Source organism: Ipomoea nil, unplaced genomic scaffold (genome assembly GCF_001879475.1).
Source record: "Ipomoea nil cultivar Tokyo-kokei standard unplaced genomic scaffold, Asagao_1.1 scaffold1317, whole genome shotgun sequence".
Taxonomy (NCBI): Eukaryota; Viridiplantae; Streptophyta; class Magnoliopsida; order Solanales; family Convolvulaceae; genus Ipomoea; species Ipomoea nil.
Genome location: NW_017617745.1, coordinates 1,084,938 through 1,101,559, shown reverse-complemented (window position 1 = coordinate 1,101,559; position 16,622 = coordinate 1,084,938). Strand labels below are relative to the sequence as shown.

Sequence of the window (16,622 nt, the reverse complement as noted above, 5' to 3'; positions counted from 1 at the left end):
ATGATCTTGTGATGATGCATGTTTAGAGCTTGTATTTAGGTTTCTTGAATGCCATTGTTTGGCTATTTCTTGGGTTCAAGTCATATCTTTGTTGTGTGTGAGATTTTGGGTGTTTTGGACTTGAACTTGACCTTGATGATGAAAATCCCCGAAAGGAAAATATTGTACAGGTGTGTACCCGCGGGCGGAACGGCAGGCAGTAGCCTACCCGCCGCCCCACCCGCGGGGAACGTGCTGGTGTGGGCATTGTACCCCGCGGGCAGGCCCACGGGTGGGGGTCTACCCATGGCCCCACCTGCGGGGAACACTTGTGGTTGATGCGAGGATTTGTTCCCCGTGATTCTTTTCTTCTTGGTATTGATGTTTTTACCTCCCGTTGTTGGATTATTGAGCTATTTGAGAGTCTTCTTGATGTACCGTATGTCTAGAACGATGTGTTAGGAATCCATGTTAGGATTTGGTGTCTTGAATCGTGCTAAGGGTCCAACTTTGTGATTCGTTGGGCTAATATGAGTCTTGAAGGTTCGCTGGAACCATTTTGGTTTACCCGCTTGTTGAGCATGCTAGTTTGATGTTGTTATGCTCAATGTTGCAAAAAACGTTAGGCGCCCCCTAGGCGCCGATTTATTTTTATTTTTTTTATTTTTTTAATTAAAAATAAAATTAAAAATTAAAAATTTTTAAAATTTAGTAATAAAATATAAGGTTTCCATAGTTATTTCTTACAAACTATTTACGTAAGTGGTTGTAAAAGTGTTCAAAAGATTGTTTAAATCATCTAAATACATAAAAAAAAAAAAAAAAAAAAAAAAAAAAAAAAACTAAAATTAAGAGCAAAAGACGCATTTTTTGAGAAATTAGTGGAACAAAACGGACAACCGAGTCAAAAGTTATGCCTTCCCGAACTTTTTCCACTTGAAAACGCAAAAAAAAATAATAATAATTAATTAATTAATTAAATTTAGCGCCGGTTCAGCTGGCTAGGCGGTCTAGGCCGCCGCCAAGCCGGCCGGCCGCGGAGGAGGCCGATTCCGGCCTTCCTCGCGGCGGCCGGCAGCCGCCTAGCGCCTAGGCGCGATTTTTGCAACCAAGGTTATGCTAGTATGTGTGGTTTGTTCCTTCTTAATGGGGTTGGCAACTTGTGTTGTCAATCATTTGATGTGGGATCGTATCCTTTGTTGTTGAGTAATGTCTCATGTCTTTGATTGTGATCTCTTGATTGATTCTTATGGTGTGATCTTGTACAAATCGTTGTACCCATAGTTGACACTTGATTGGGGCTATTGATGGGCCTTAGTCTTCTTGATGATGATAACTATGTGTGATTATGAATGAGATTGGTGGTGTGTGACTTGAGTTTTGCTCACATGATCGGTGGTGTGTGACTATGATATATAATGGTACCCTCGTGTACTAAGAGTTCGGCGGTGAATGATTGGCGGTGTAGGTGGGGGACGACGGTCCCAGGCGGAATAAGGTTGGACTCAGAAGTACAGGGTGGCACTAGGAGGTAACGGTTGGAACTGTGATAAGGCCGGGGGTAGCCATAAGGTTGGAACTTTGAAACTTGAAACATGAATGTGTCATTGTGTGATTCCTTTGCTTATGAGAATGTCTTTGATGAACTCTACCTTGTGAATTGTAGGTTGCATCTTGAGTTGTGAGTTGTTGTCTCGTTGAGGTTGATGATCCTCGTTCTTGTTGAGAGTGATTGATGAGTCTTTGATGTTGATCTTCTTCTGGCTTTGAAATGACTATATACTGTATTCCTCAGTCTCAAACGCTTTTGATTATACCTATCTAAACTATGCTATTTAACGTGTATTGATGGGTTACCAGCATTATTCGCTGCTCGGGCGTTATCCCTATGTTTTACAGGTCTTGAGTAGATGACGAGCGCGCTAGATGTGGACTCTAGATAGTGTAGCTCCTGTGCCTAAACGTTTATCTTTTGTTGGCCTGTGTGCCTAGACTAGTGGCTTGTGTGCCTAGATTTATGTTGCTTTGATGATTTGTGATAGATTTAGCCTGTGCACCCATAGTTTTATAGGTGTGGCATGACACCTTTCCTGGTTTTAATAGCTTCCGCTTTTGATTGCCTTAATGATTAGTTGTTTCTCGTTTGATTTTTAATTTTTAAAATGTTGGTAAAATCGGGGGTGTTAGACTAGTTGTTTAGGCCCTAATATCAACAACAATAACATGATGTATTTTCGTTTCATACACAACAAATATGGAAGGTTGTAGACTACTAAAAGAACCAGCCAAGTACTATGTTGAATGCTCATGTTACCATGAGGATTCATTCCATCAATACACAAACCAAATCTAAGATTCATGTTTTCAGTACCGAATTCAAGCCACCTCTTATCAATATTCCTCCATTGAGGTGAATCAGCTAGATGTTTCAGTTTTCCATTTTATTTTATCCAATAGCATGTCAGTGCAAATTTTTTTGCCTCCCTTGGATTAGTAAACATGCATTTAAATCTTGGTATTATGGGTAAATACCATAATACTTTCACTTGGGGACCTTTCTTATTCTCACACACATCATCAACATATTTCTTCTTATAACGTGACGCCCAGGCTCTGGACACACATGCAAGTCTGTGTAATCTTTCCAATATAATATACAATCATTTGGACATGCATGTATCCTCTCAATGTCCATACCCGACGAACACAACAATTTCTTTGCTTCGTAGGTTGAATTTGGAAGTTCATTATCACTAAGAAGCATTTCTTTTAGTAGTTCTAATAATCTCGTGAAACTCTTATCGCTCCTTCCATTCTTTGTTTTTAAATTATATAATTTAAGCACATCAAATACCTTAGTAAATTTAGTACATTCAAAGAACAAAGATTTTTCAACATTATCAAACAATTTAAACATTTAAATTTAAGAGGCATTTCACTAAAATCTTTCTGCACATCACGCATCATTTCATTTATTCGGTCATTATCTTCATCATCCTCATCATTGCTAACATGAGTTACATTATTCTCCTCATTATCTGGATAAGTTTGACTATTTGCTTGAGTTTCACTATCTGCATAAGCTTCATTCTTACTAGCACTTGTAGTAAGAAGTAAGTTTTCACCATATCATATCCATCGATTGTACCCTTCCTTAAAACCAGTAAGTTTTCACCATACCATATCCATCGATTGTACCCTTCTTTAAAACCACTGTGTATCAAACCGCCCTTCACTTGCTCAGAACTATGATATCTTCTCAAATTTTTATAATCACAACACGGGCACACCATAAATTCTTCCTCATTTTTACTTTTATTTTCTTCAACATATTGTATAAACTCTTGAGCCCATTGCATATATTTGAGTGTAGTGTCTTTCTCATAAATCCAACTCCGATCTATATTTGGCAATTGATGAAATGCTTACTCTAACTACTCTGGAGATATGGATACTCGATGATGGACATATTTAGAAATGATATTAAATTATTTGAATTAAAATCAAAGTACGTACCTAATTCATAATCAAAGAACCTAATTCGTAATCAAGGCACTTAATTCATCAAAATACCTAATTTATAATCAAAGTATATATATCTAACTCATCAAAATCAATCTAATTCATCAAAATACCTAACCCATTAAATTATATACCTAACTCATCAAATTCAATCTAATTCATCAAACAACATAATTTATAATCAAAATATATAACCAACTAATCAAATTAAAGTATCTAAAATATCTAAAATCCTATTTCATCAAAATACCTATTTAACACAAAATTTATTTAAATTCAAAATTAAACATTTAACATGCCAAAATTTGAAATAAAATAATAATAGTAATTTTGTCTCGTAGGTATACACACATTAATAGTTTTTTTTTTTTTTTTTAACGCTACCGACTCTATTACATTGCTTTCTCAACATATTGAAGCACAAAGAGACTCTAGTACAACATATTAAAGCACAAAAAGTCAACACCGCCTCCACTAAGGCTAGGTCTCATGACCTCCCATATGAGAGAGTCACTACATGCCATCTAAGCACAATGTGCTTGACAGACACATTAATAGTTAATCACAATAACTCTTCTTAAAATCATCAAATTTCGAAATAAAATAAAAATAAAAATTCAAAAGTCATGGATAAGCACATATAAATATATAATCCAAAAAAAAATTACCTTAAATTCATATATATATATATATATATATATATATATATATATATATATATATATATATATATATATATATATATATATATATATATATATATATTCACCAAAATTCATATCTTTATACATATAAGAACATGGTTTTTGTATGCGCTATGCGCTAGTCGGGCGGTAGAGTAGCGCCTAGGCGCTGCCCGACTAGCGCTTAGGCGCATGTGTGTGGGTATATATATGAGTTAATTATCGAAATTGTCCCTTGACTATAGAGAAATTACCGATTTCATCCTTGACTATTTTCTTTGATCAATTAAATCTCTCAACTTTAAAAATCTTAACCAATTTGGTCCTCCGTTTGTTTTGCTGTTAGACATTCGTTAACATGAGACTAAATTGGTAATTTTGTTATAGCCAAGGGACCATTTTGTATCACATGCACCAATATCTCCAAAAAGTTAATTACTAAAATGGTCCATTGACTATAGTAAAATTACCAATTTGGTCCCGAGTAAACAGATGTCTAACTGCAAAACAAATAGAGGACCAAATTGGTTAAGACTTTTAAAGTTGAGGGACTTAATTGGTCAAAAAAATAATCAATGACCAAATTGGTAATTTCACTATAGTCAAGGTACCATTTCGATAATTAACTCTATATAAAATTTAAAAAATTGTTAAGATGACTCGGCCGAGCTAACTCGACCGAATTGGACGAGTTAACTCAGCCGAGTTCACCGCCAATTCGGCCGAGTTGGACTCCTAGGCGACCAGAGGCCTAGTGGGTAATTCGTCCCTACCTAGACTGATTTTTGAAACAGTGAATTTAGGATATAACAAAAATAGCTACAAATTAATAAAATTTGAAAACAAAAATTTATAAAAATCAACAAATATCATATTTAGCACAATAAAAAAAAAAACACATATTTTTAACCAAAAAAAAAAAAAAAAAAAAAAAAAAAAAAACCTTACAGTTAAAGTGGCATGGCTGAGGTTGGCGGTGGCGGTGGCAGTGTGGTCGATGGTGGTGTAAACTGAGCACGGTGGTGGCAATGGGGTCAACGGGGGCATCGACAGTGGCATGCATCATCAATGGCAATGACGTCGATAGTGGCTTAGCTTGGTAGTGGCGGTGGCGTCGTCAGTGGCTAAGAGTGTCGATGGTGGGTGGGTGGACAGGAGAGGATAGTGTGCATGATTTGGTGTAAAACCATATCTATTAGATCTGATTTTACTTTCTGCGATCCTTTCTTATAGAAAGGGTAGCGGAAAATTAAAATAATTTTTTATTTTTTATATGGTCCACTTTCCGCGACCCTTTCTCGTTGAAAGGGTCGCGAAAAGTTTATACTCTTTTTTTTTTAAGAAATCGCATCCCTTCAATTTAAAAATAGCTGTTGTTTCTTATGCATTTATTTATGATTTTTTCACCGCACTTTCTTTTTAACCATACATTATCCTTAAAAAAAAAAAAAAAAACGAAAATGGTAGTGAAAAAGTCGTATTTTTGGCTCGAGGGAATTGCAATTCCCTCCAACCAAACAATAGAACTTGGTTGCTAAAGAGTTACAAAGGAAAAGAATTACAACTCATGTGTACCAAATATAAGGGAAAGAGTAAACATCTAACTTTGTACCCATTGAGATTAATTCGTTCCAAGTTTCAAACAAACCTTATTTGCATCAATTTTTTAAAACTCAAAGCCCGGCCTAGAGGTGGCCACGGGCCGGTTCAAGGTCGAACCAACCCTGAATCGACCCGGAAAAAGGTGGGCCTGGGCCTTACTGGGCCTGGGCCGGGCTTAGCTCGAACCTGAACCGAGTTGTTAAGGGCCGGTTCAGGTTCCTTAAAAAAAAATTCGGGGCCCGGCACGGAACCGGCCCAGAGCCCAGGCCCAGGCACGGCCCAGGCCCAGGCCCAGGCCCAGGCCCAGGCCCGGGCCTAGGACCGGGAAAACGGAACCATGACAGATTGGCAGCAAAGCTAATCTCCCATGGCTAATGCCTATTGCCTAATGCTATATATAAAAAAAAAAAAAAAATTAAACTACTTTTGGTTAAAGTTTAAATGATATTAAAGTCATTTATAAAATTTAATTTAGTAGAAAATGGTGTTAATTTTTAATTTTGAGATTAATAAACTTAATTGGAAAGAACTTAAATTAAGTGATTTAAAAGTCTTTTATAAATTTTAATTTATCAATCTAACAAAATTTAGTGAGTAAAAAATCAAATGAAATTTATAAACTATAATACATTTTATAATACTTATAAGTTATCAAATAATATTAAGTCTTATATAAATTGGATACTAGTACAAGACTACAAGTTTAAATGATATTAAAGTCATTTATAAAATTTAATTTAGTAGAAAATTGTGTTAATTTTTAATTTTGAGATTAATAAACTTAATTGGAAAGAACTTAAATTAAGAGCAAACTTAATTTAAAAGTCTTTTATAAATTTTAATTTATCAATCTAACAAAATTTAGTGAGTAAAAATTGGATACTAGTACAAGACTACAAGTTTAAATGATATTAAAGTCATTTATAAAATTTAATTTAGTAGAAAATTGTGTTAATTTTTAATTTTGAGATTAATAAACTTAATTGGAAAGAACTTAAATTAAGAGCAAACTTAATTTAAAAGTCTTTTATAAATTTTAATTTATCAATCTAACAAAATTTAGTGAGTAAAAAATTAAATGAAATTTATAAACTATAATACATTTTATAATACTTATAAGTTATCAAATTATATTAAGTCTTATATAAATTGGATACTAGTACAAGACTACAAGTTTAAATGATAAGTCTTATATAAATTGAATACTAGATTTCTAGTACAAGAATACAAGTTTAAATGATATTAAAGTATTAACAATTATTAATGTATTAGGAGATGAATTAGCTTAATTGGAAAGAACTTAATTTGACAACACTAAGGTTGAGGGTTCAAATCTCATTTCAAACAAAATTATTTTGATTTATAAAAATTATATATTTAAAAAAAAATATAAAAAATTCCGGGCCTAGCCCGGGATCGGCCCACAAGAGGCCCGGGGCTGACCCGGGCTAGGCCCGACACGGAACCGGCCCTGAACATTATGGGCCGGTCCCGGGCAATGCTAACCGAGGCCCAGGCTCGGCCCGGGTTTTGGCCACCTCTAGCCCGGCCCTCTCACTTGCCCCACAAATTATACTATTGACTACATATAAATGTTCATGTTTAGTATACTGAAAGTTCATTTTCAGTATAAATATACTTAAAAATAAATTTTCAATACACAAAAAATAAAGATTTAAAAAATAAATATTTAATGTATTAAAATTAAATTTTATGTTAATGGTCCACCTTATCAAATTAATCAGTCCATGATATAATGATTGTTTATCTTATCCCATGTAACATTTTATTTCTTTTGTAGATGAACAATTCCATCGCTACAATGTTTTATGATACTACAGGTGATGCTGCTACACACACTACAATCCGAGTGATCTCAATATTTTACTCCGTAATATTTTTATTTTAGTAATTTCAAAAAGTTGTGGCTAATAAAAAAAAAACGTTTTTGTTGTATATGCTTTTATAATTCCAATCACGTGTCTCTCTGACCTCCCCTTCAGTGGCGTGCCCTACATCTTCCATATTTTTCGCTAGTCCCAAATCTCCCATATCTACACAAACGTGTTTTCTTAAAAATTTAATTATAATTCACACTACTACGTTTTCTATTGCATATACTCATGAACAGATATGCATCGTGCTCAATATTTGTCATAATATTAAGGATGCTCAGTAAAATGCACACAGTTATTTGCGTGTTTACACACATTTAGGATAGGCCATTAGCATACTAAAAACGTAGGGGGCGTTTGGTTCAGGTTATATAAAATAACTAAGGTTATATCTGTTTGGTAATATAAGATTCTCATGTTTAGTTCAGAACTGTAACTGTCCCAGGGAATGTCAGATGTTGGGGAAAGCTGCAACGTCAACGCTCGATCTGGAAGCCATTTAAGAAGCACAGACACTACTGGTGTATGGATGAAAGAAAATCTGTACCGTGTTATAATAACACTACCTTAAAAGCACTATTTGCCCGGTAACGGTGCAAATAGAACCCAGACACGCTTTCGACAGGCTACACAGACCAACTACGGATAGCTTGCACTAGCAATCACGTAGGCGAACCTCACTATTACTCAGACTTTAATAGGCAAACACGAAATTATATAATATATGATTCTCATGTTTGGTAATATCTGCTTGGTAATATAAGATTCTCATGTTTGGTTCAGAACTGTAACTGTCCCAGGGAATGTCAGATAACCTCCGCATTAATTTTTTAGCTATTGGAAGGGAATGTGAGATACCCTCCAATTTCTTAGGTAATCTCACATTTCCTTATTACTAATGTTGGGCTTTGTATTTTTTTTAATCAATTTATCTTATTACCGTTGTCTTATTTACATATCTTAGTTTTAAACCAAACACAGTAATCTAACATTTCCAACAATCTAAAATTCCGTGAACCAAACACCCCCGTACAGTTGTGTACACGGCCCCCATATCAAATGCACAAGCCCCAAACTGAAACTCCCAGTAGAAAACGAAATAAAACATACCATGTTTTCTTCGGCCATTGAAGTCAATTGGGTCTTCGCCACTGTTTGGTTCAAAGAAATAATTGAAATTACTATGTCACCTCTATGTATTAATTATATCTTAATATAAATGGGTCTTTAAATTCAATCCGGGATCCAACCCATATATATATATATATATATATATATATATATATATATATATACTCGGGGTTTTCACCGTTAGACATAGTGACTAATCTCTTCTCCCAGAGTTGTAGACACCTCTTTTGGGAGGGACAACTGGCCTGGAGATTTAAGGCTACTCCATTCCCAAAGCCAATGATCAAACCCTTAACCTTTGCTTAAGGATGGATGAATCCCTTCCACTCAACAACACCCTCCAGGTTTGGTCCTAGATTTATATTTATATTTATTTAATTTATTTATTATAGGAAAAATGACCCACCCCACTCCCCCCTCCCAAATAAAAGAGTTCATTCTTTTTTCTTTTTTTTTTTTCCTAAATTTATGAGTGATAGTCCACTTTTTTAGTCTTTTTTTTTTCAAAATATCCACTTTTGATCTCAGTATTATTTTGGCATGACTATTTTTGGTCCTCCATCAACAAAACAGTTTAAATTTCGTCAAATACAAGAGCATTTCAGTCTTCAATTTTGATTTTTTTTCAAAAAAAAAAATTAACATAAAAGATATAGCGAGTCATCCTATTTTGTATTAAAAAAATAAAAATAAATAAATAAAAAACGAAATGCCCTTGTATTTAATGGTATTTCAGTGATTTTCTTGACAGAGAACCAAAAATGGTAATGTCATAATAATATTAGGACCAAATGAGGATGTTCTGATAAAAAAGAACTAAAAGTAAACGATCACTTATATAAATATAGGACCAAAAATGGAATTAACTCTAAAAAAAAAAAAAAAAAAAAATTGATTATTGAGGTTTTGGTTTATCTTGAGTAAGTTTAATATTTATGATTCTCAATTATGTCTTGATTTCAATATGTTGAGAAAATATCAACTATGAAAAAGAGAGCGAGAGTTTGAAGAAACTATGATCAATAAAAATTTATGGCATGTTTGGTTCATGGAATACGTCAAGAATGAAATGACATTCCTTGAAATAGACATATTCCATTGTTTGGTTCACCACTTTGTCATGGGAATACTATTCCTATGAATGACCTATTCCCTTTACAAGGGGAATAGCCATTCCTAAGGGGGCCTTGGTATTAGCTATTCTCATGCTTATGGGAATAGCTTTTATATTACAAATACCAAAAATACCCTTACATACACGGTTATATATATATATATATATATATATATATATATATATATATATATATATATATATATATATATATATATATATATATATATATATATATATATATATACACACACACACACACACACACACACACAGACACACACACATTTATATATTTCTTATTTTACCCCTAATTAAATTTATTTTCTATTTCACCACCACCGCCACCACCACCACCATCATCACCGCCGCTGCCGCCTCCACGATCACCAGCACCACCATCCCACTACTGCCACCACCACCACCACATATTTTTATAAAGGTTTTTATGTCTTTTAAAATATATTTCATTTCTATTCCTTAAACCAACCAAACACTGTAATATAATTTCTAAAGTCTATTCCTTCCGCGAACCAAACAATAGAATACAATTCTTATTCTATTCCTTGTCTATTCCATTCCTTATGAAATAACATTTCTATTATCCCAAAATTCATTCCGTGAACTAAACGTGCTAAATTCAGAATCACCCTCACTTAAACAATAAGGAAAATCTAGATTAAAATTTATAAAACAGAAGAAAATGTACAAAACACTTTGTTACTTTCGATGAGTTTCATTATGTAATTCCGTGTATATATCAATTTTTTTATGATTCAAAATATGAGTTCCTTCGAGTATAGTGATATCGTCACATTTAATCTTTAATTTTGAATTTAACTACTCATGATTTTTAAATTTTCATAATTAGTCACTCATGATCCTTCAAGTTTTAAGTTAACTACTCATCGTCCTTCAACTTTTAAATTTTTAACTAGCTCTAACCTTAATCTTGCCCTTACTTAAACTAAAGAAAAGACTATGCCTGATTAAATTTGAAAGTTAAAGTACCAATAATAATTAAATTGAATATTTAGAATTAAATATGGCGATATTATTATACTCAGAGGATCGCAGTTAGTATTTACTCATACTAAAATATACCAACAGAGAAAAGCTAATAATCATATCATTATTGACTTTCGCCATCTCTTTTTACTCTCCCCACCTATCTATTAATAATGGATGAGTACTCATGTCATTAATATTGGATGACTACTTCCTCTATCTGTCTATTAATATTGGATGATTACTTACTGTTTTAAGGTTGAACAAATCTTAATCAATATTATTGCATGAAGTGTGCTTCTATAGAAATTGTCCTTTTTTTTTGCAAACTTTATTTGTATCATTACTTGGTCAAAAATTCTCAATATTTGGATATCACATTAGATTTAAGTTAATGCCAGCCAAGGTTCCTTAACCTCTAGTGACCCTTCCGTTAGTATCTCACGTTTGCACCGTTAATTTCAAGAGTAAAATGGTAATTTCTCGTTGTTTATTGATTTTTAAAGGATAAAATAAATATTTAATTGTTAAATTCTTTATATAATAAGCTATATGGTTTGAGAAATAATTAATATTACAATTAATGCCACAACATCCTTTATTATAAAAAATAAAAATAAAAAAAGCACAACATTTAAGAAATAAAATAGCTATATATTATATAATCATATAAAAAATATACTTTTGAAAAATAAAATAGCTATATATTATATAATCATATAAAAAATGTGTTCAATTAGAGTTTAAATTTACACATACAAAATTTGAAATTTGCTTTCCAAATATAATTATCTTAGTTATTATTTGTATTGTGAAAATTATAATATAGATGAAATACAATTAAGAAGAAATCAATGTAATTATGTAAATTATCTCTATAATTTTATTTCAATATGCACATAATTAGAGATTATATTAACCATACAAAATTATAATTTTAATTTTAATTGTAATTTTGTATTCTATAAAAATAATAAATACTTGACCAATGGAAGCTCAAAAATATTATTATATTAAATAATTTAAAATTTGAAATTTGCTTTCTAAATGTAATTATCTTAGTTATTATTCGTATTGTGAAAATTATAATATAGATGAAATACAATTAATAATAAATCAATGTAATTATGTAATTCTCTCTATAAGTTTATTTGAATATGCACATAATTAGAGATTATATTAACTATACAAAATTATAATTTTAATATTAATTTTAATTTTAATTGTAATTTTGTATTCTATAAAAATAATAAATACTTGACCAATGGAAGCTCAAAAATATTATTATATTAAATAATTTAAAATATTTTAGTTTTTCTATTTTTATTTATATTTATAATAACATAATTTTTTTCTGTGCATCGCGCGGGTGAATTACTAGTAATAATAATAACAATAATAATAATAATAATAATTAAAAACAATAAAACACCCGCCGAAGACGAGTCTCCTGTAGAGTCCCTTTGTCTCCGGCCATGGAGACGAAGGTCCCTTGGTCTCCATGGCCGGAGACGAATACTTCTTCGTCTCGGCGGGTGTTCTTGTTTTTTTTTTTTAATTTTAAATATTTATTTTATTTAAAATTTTAAAAAATAATTTTTAAATTTGATAACTGTCACACCAGGTAAACAAGTCATTTTGGGTTAAATTGCCTAAGTTTGTGCTGTTCATGTATACTTTCTCAATCTATTGCACCTAGGGTGGGCGTAATTATGATTAACCGAACTATCACCCGAAACCCGAACTGAATTTTAAATTTCGGGTGAATCCGAATAGTTATCGGTTCGGATATTTTAAAATTTATTATATCCGAATATTATATGAAAAAATATAAATAAATAAATAATAAAACCGTTATAAAATTCAAAATTGATAAAAATAAAATTTTGGGTATATCCAAACTAACCCGAAATAATTTTACTCGAAACGAATATATCCGAATTAAATTTGGTTAAGATATCGGGTGCCAAAAATATCACTCGAAATTTTCAGATATTCGAAATAAAATTTGGGTGTGACCTGAACCGAACCGACGCTCACCCCTAATTGCAGCCAAAAGAGTCAGCCCAAAGAACTACTCTAACTATGTATTTCTAACTTTGAAAATCAATAAACAACGAGAAATTACCATTTTACCCCTAGAATTAACGATGCAAACGTGAGATATTAACAGAAGGACCGCTGGAGGTCAAAAACTATACTGAGACATATTAAAATTAAGGACAATAGATGGCGAAATCACTAAAGTCGATGGACCTTGGCTGGCATTAGCTCCATTAGATGTTTATTAACTTAGTGTCAAATTATTATTATTATTATTATATATCAATCATATGGGAAAAAAATCAATATTTATTATTAAATTTACAAAATTTGAATTCAAGATGTTTTAATTAAGAGAAATCAAATTGTTTTTTTTTTTTTTTTGGGTAACTATAGTCACCCTATTTATAGTATATGTTTAACATGATATGCCAACATTCTTGACTGTCAAATCAAGTTACTTTCTTTTATATAACAAAGCCCATTATTTGTTTTCCTTTAGGATTATATTCGAAGTTTAATTTTTTTGAGTTTTAATGTTGTCAGATATATAGAGGAATGGTATAAGTAGTTGAAAGACACCAAAATTAAACATGTACCACTTCTTAATACTAATTTCAAAAATAATTTGTACAAGAATGATACATATTCCTTCCCTAACTGTATCAGGATGGACTAGGCAAACAGGTTGGGGCAATAAGATGACTATAATCTCTCTCAAGTTTTAGGCTACTTAAGCCCTTTGCTTTATTTGTATACAATTTCTTGATATTAGATCTTTGTTCATTTACCAACCTCACAAGACTCCTTTTGGCATTTGACCTAAAAGGACTGTTTGAAGCCCTAAATCCATCCACCAGGTGCAAATACGCCTCCAAGTCATGACAACACGCTACATCTGCGTCCGGTCTTAGAAATGGTGACATTGTTGTATCGACTCTTAACTCTGTTCCGACATGTGAATATGCCCATGGCATGCTATCGTCTAGCATGTTTAGTAGCCCGGTTGCTGCCTCTGATTCTCGTAATTTCTTATCGAGAGATTCATTCACGAACATGCCTGGAACCTTTGTGATCACGTCTTGATTATTAACTATTCTTAATACCTTGACGTTTTTTGCGTCGAGGCGATTAGCAAAACCTCGGTTACCCACTCGGGGGCCTCCGAAGGAAAAAACGGCGACGGGGGGTGCGTCGGGTGTACATGTACTCAGCTCATCAGCCACTAATAGGGCTAAGGCTGCACCAAGACTGTGCCCTGTCACTGTAATGCTTAATGGTTCACCTTTGTACTGTTCTATTAGTCTTTGGACTTCATCCACCACTGACTGAGCTAAGCTTGGGATATTTTCTCCACTTGTTTGGTATAAGTTCAAAAACCCAGATTCCACTTTGGCTTGTATTTGGGATGGATCATTCTGACCTGGCATTTGAACGAGTAAATCTCGGACATTTTCAACCCATTCGAGACACGTGGCGGTCCCTCGTAGGGCGATCACGATATCTCGCCTTCCCATTCTTTGAATCTCCTTCCTGTCCTCGCATACGGCCACGTACCCCATCCAGCTCGACCTCTGGGTCATCCACCCGAGATCCGGCGCCGCGTCATCCACCCACTTAGGCAAGCCGATGGATGACGTGGCGTAGAGGCTCTTGGTCACCTTGTATGACCTGTCGGGCAATGCCACGTCCCGGGGGTGAGACGGGCCCTCTTTGGCTGACGTGGCGGGGCTCGAGTGGAAACAATGATACGCCGCCTGAATAAACTCGCCGTACCGGATCAGCTCTCGCCGGAGATTCTCGTCGAGCGGGTCGAGCAACCCCGACCAGTCATTCCGGCCGTGATACTCCCTCCACCGGCTACCCAGAGTGTTTCTCGGGGAATATTCCTGATTCGACATGGACAAGAGCCTCTGCAACCTGTTCAAGTGGCGGGGGGACATCTCCTCCGCCGCCTTCATCTCCGGCCAAATCCGCGACAAATTCAGCCCTTCCATAAGGCTCCTGCCCTGATTCTCCTTCAACCCATTACTCCTCTCCATCAAAACCGGCGCCGGGTCCGGCGGGACGGCCTCCGGTTGCTTCTGCAGCAACTTGTCGAGGTTCGAAAGATGCTTTCTCGTCATCTCAGTGCTTGAAACAGCCCGTGCACTAATACTCATACTAGCCCGCACAGTTGAAGGGTTCAACAGCGAGCCATTGCAGTTGAAGCTGGGCTGCCGAGAGTACTGAAATTTGTTAAGATTGTGAGGCGAAACGGTTGAGCCCATCATTAATGCCATGGTTTTAAAGCTTTTTTTTTAGAGAGAGAAAGTTCCGATTAGAGAGATGTAGAGTTGCAGGCTCAACTCCAGAGAGAGAGAGAGAGAGAGAGAGAGAAGAGAAGAGGCCAGCTGTTCCTCGAAACCAAGTGATCATTGAAGGGGCTCACAGAGGTATATATATAGTGGAGGGCGTGGAGGCTTGTAAATGGGGGCTTCATTCTTCTTTTATTTACAATCCAACCATTTCCTTCCCTATTTTGCTCCGAAAAGTCTGCCTATTGAATTCCGTTTTATACAAAGGATACACTTTCGTCAGCTTTCAAAACATATATATTATTTTATAGGGGCTTTTTTTTTTTTTTTTTTAATTTCTAAATAAAGAATATTTTAAAATCCTTATAAACTAAGGCGGTGTTTGGAAACTTAGAAAATCATTTCTGGAAATCATTTTTAGAGTTTTTAGTGTTTGGTAGAGGGAATGATGGTCAACAGAAATTGATTTCTGGTCAAAGAAAAAACAAGCTCATTTTTTCGGAAAATGATTTCTCCTTTTCTTGGGAAAAAATCATTTTCCAGAAAACTCAAAGCAACGTTTTTCTTGTTCTCTGTCTTCTTCGTTGATTTCCGTCCGTCTTCTACGTTGATTTTCGTCAGAACCAGAAATCTAGCTAACTGGTTTCCAAATTCGGAAACCAGTTTTTTTTTAATGAAATCATTGTTCTTTTTTAAAAAAAATTATTATAAATAATATTGATTTTTTTTAATAAAATTCTGTTCATTTTTTGGAAAATGATCCAAATTTACTAAGACAGTTTTCTGAAATGCAACCAAACACCGTAAAGAAAATATTTTCTGAAAAATGATGTTGGAAATGGTGAATAAATTGATACACAAAATATATATAAAATATATATTTATCCCGAAAAATAAAATTTAATTTATAAAAAATTAATTCCAACCAATTTTGGTACGAAATTAAAATTATATATATATATATATATATATATATATATATATATATATATATATATATATATATATATATATATATATATATATATATATATATATATATATACACCGTATATATATTAACCAAATAGAGATCAGGACTATGTGGTCTAATGGTATCCGGGTTGGACTTCCATTTGGAAGGTTATGAGTTCGAGCCTCAGTGGAGGCGTTATTGGCTCTTTGTGTTTCAGTAGATTAAGAAAGTATATGAACAGATATTACAATGTAATAGAGCTAGTAACATTAAAAAAAAAAAAAAAACCAAATAGAGATTTATTTTATCAAAAATAATCCCACCACAACTAGTACGAAACTAGTACAAGGGACTTAATCCGAGATTAATCCCACTACAACTAGTACGAAACTA

The 16,622-nt window shown here is 33.6% G+C and overlaps 1 protein-coding gene across 1 annotated transcript; it reads right to left on the bottom strand.

Annotated features, from left to right (window-relative positions):
* Positions 1–13,564: 13,564 nt before the first annotated feature.
* Positions 13,565–15,406, bottom strand: LOC109185130 (phospholipase A1-Ibeta2, chloroplastic-like). Its single transcript, XM_019335104.1, has one exon. The coding sequence runs from the start codon at positions 15,257–15,259 to the stop codon at positions 13,643–13,645; it is 1,617 nt and encodes a 538-aa protein (XP_019190649.1). The 5' UTR covers positions 15,260–15,406; the 3' UTR covers positions 13,565–13,642.
* Positions 15,407–16,622: the final 1,216 nt, after the last annotated feature.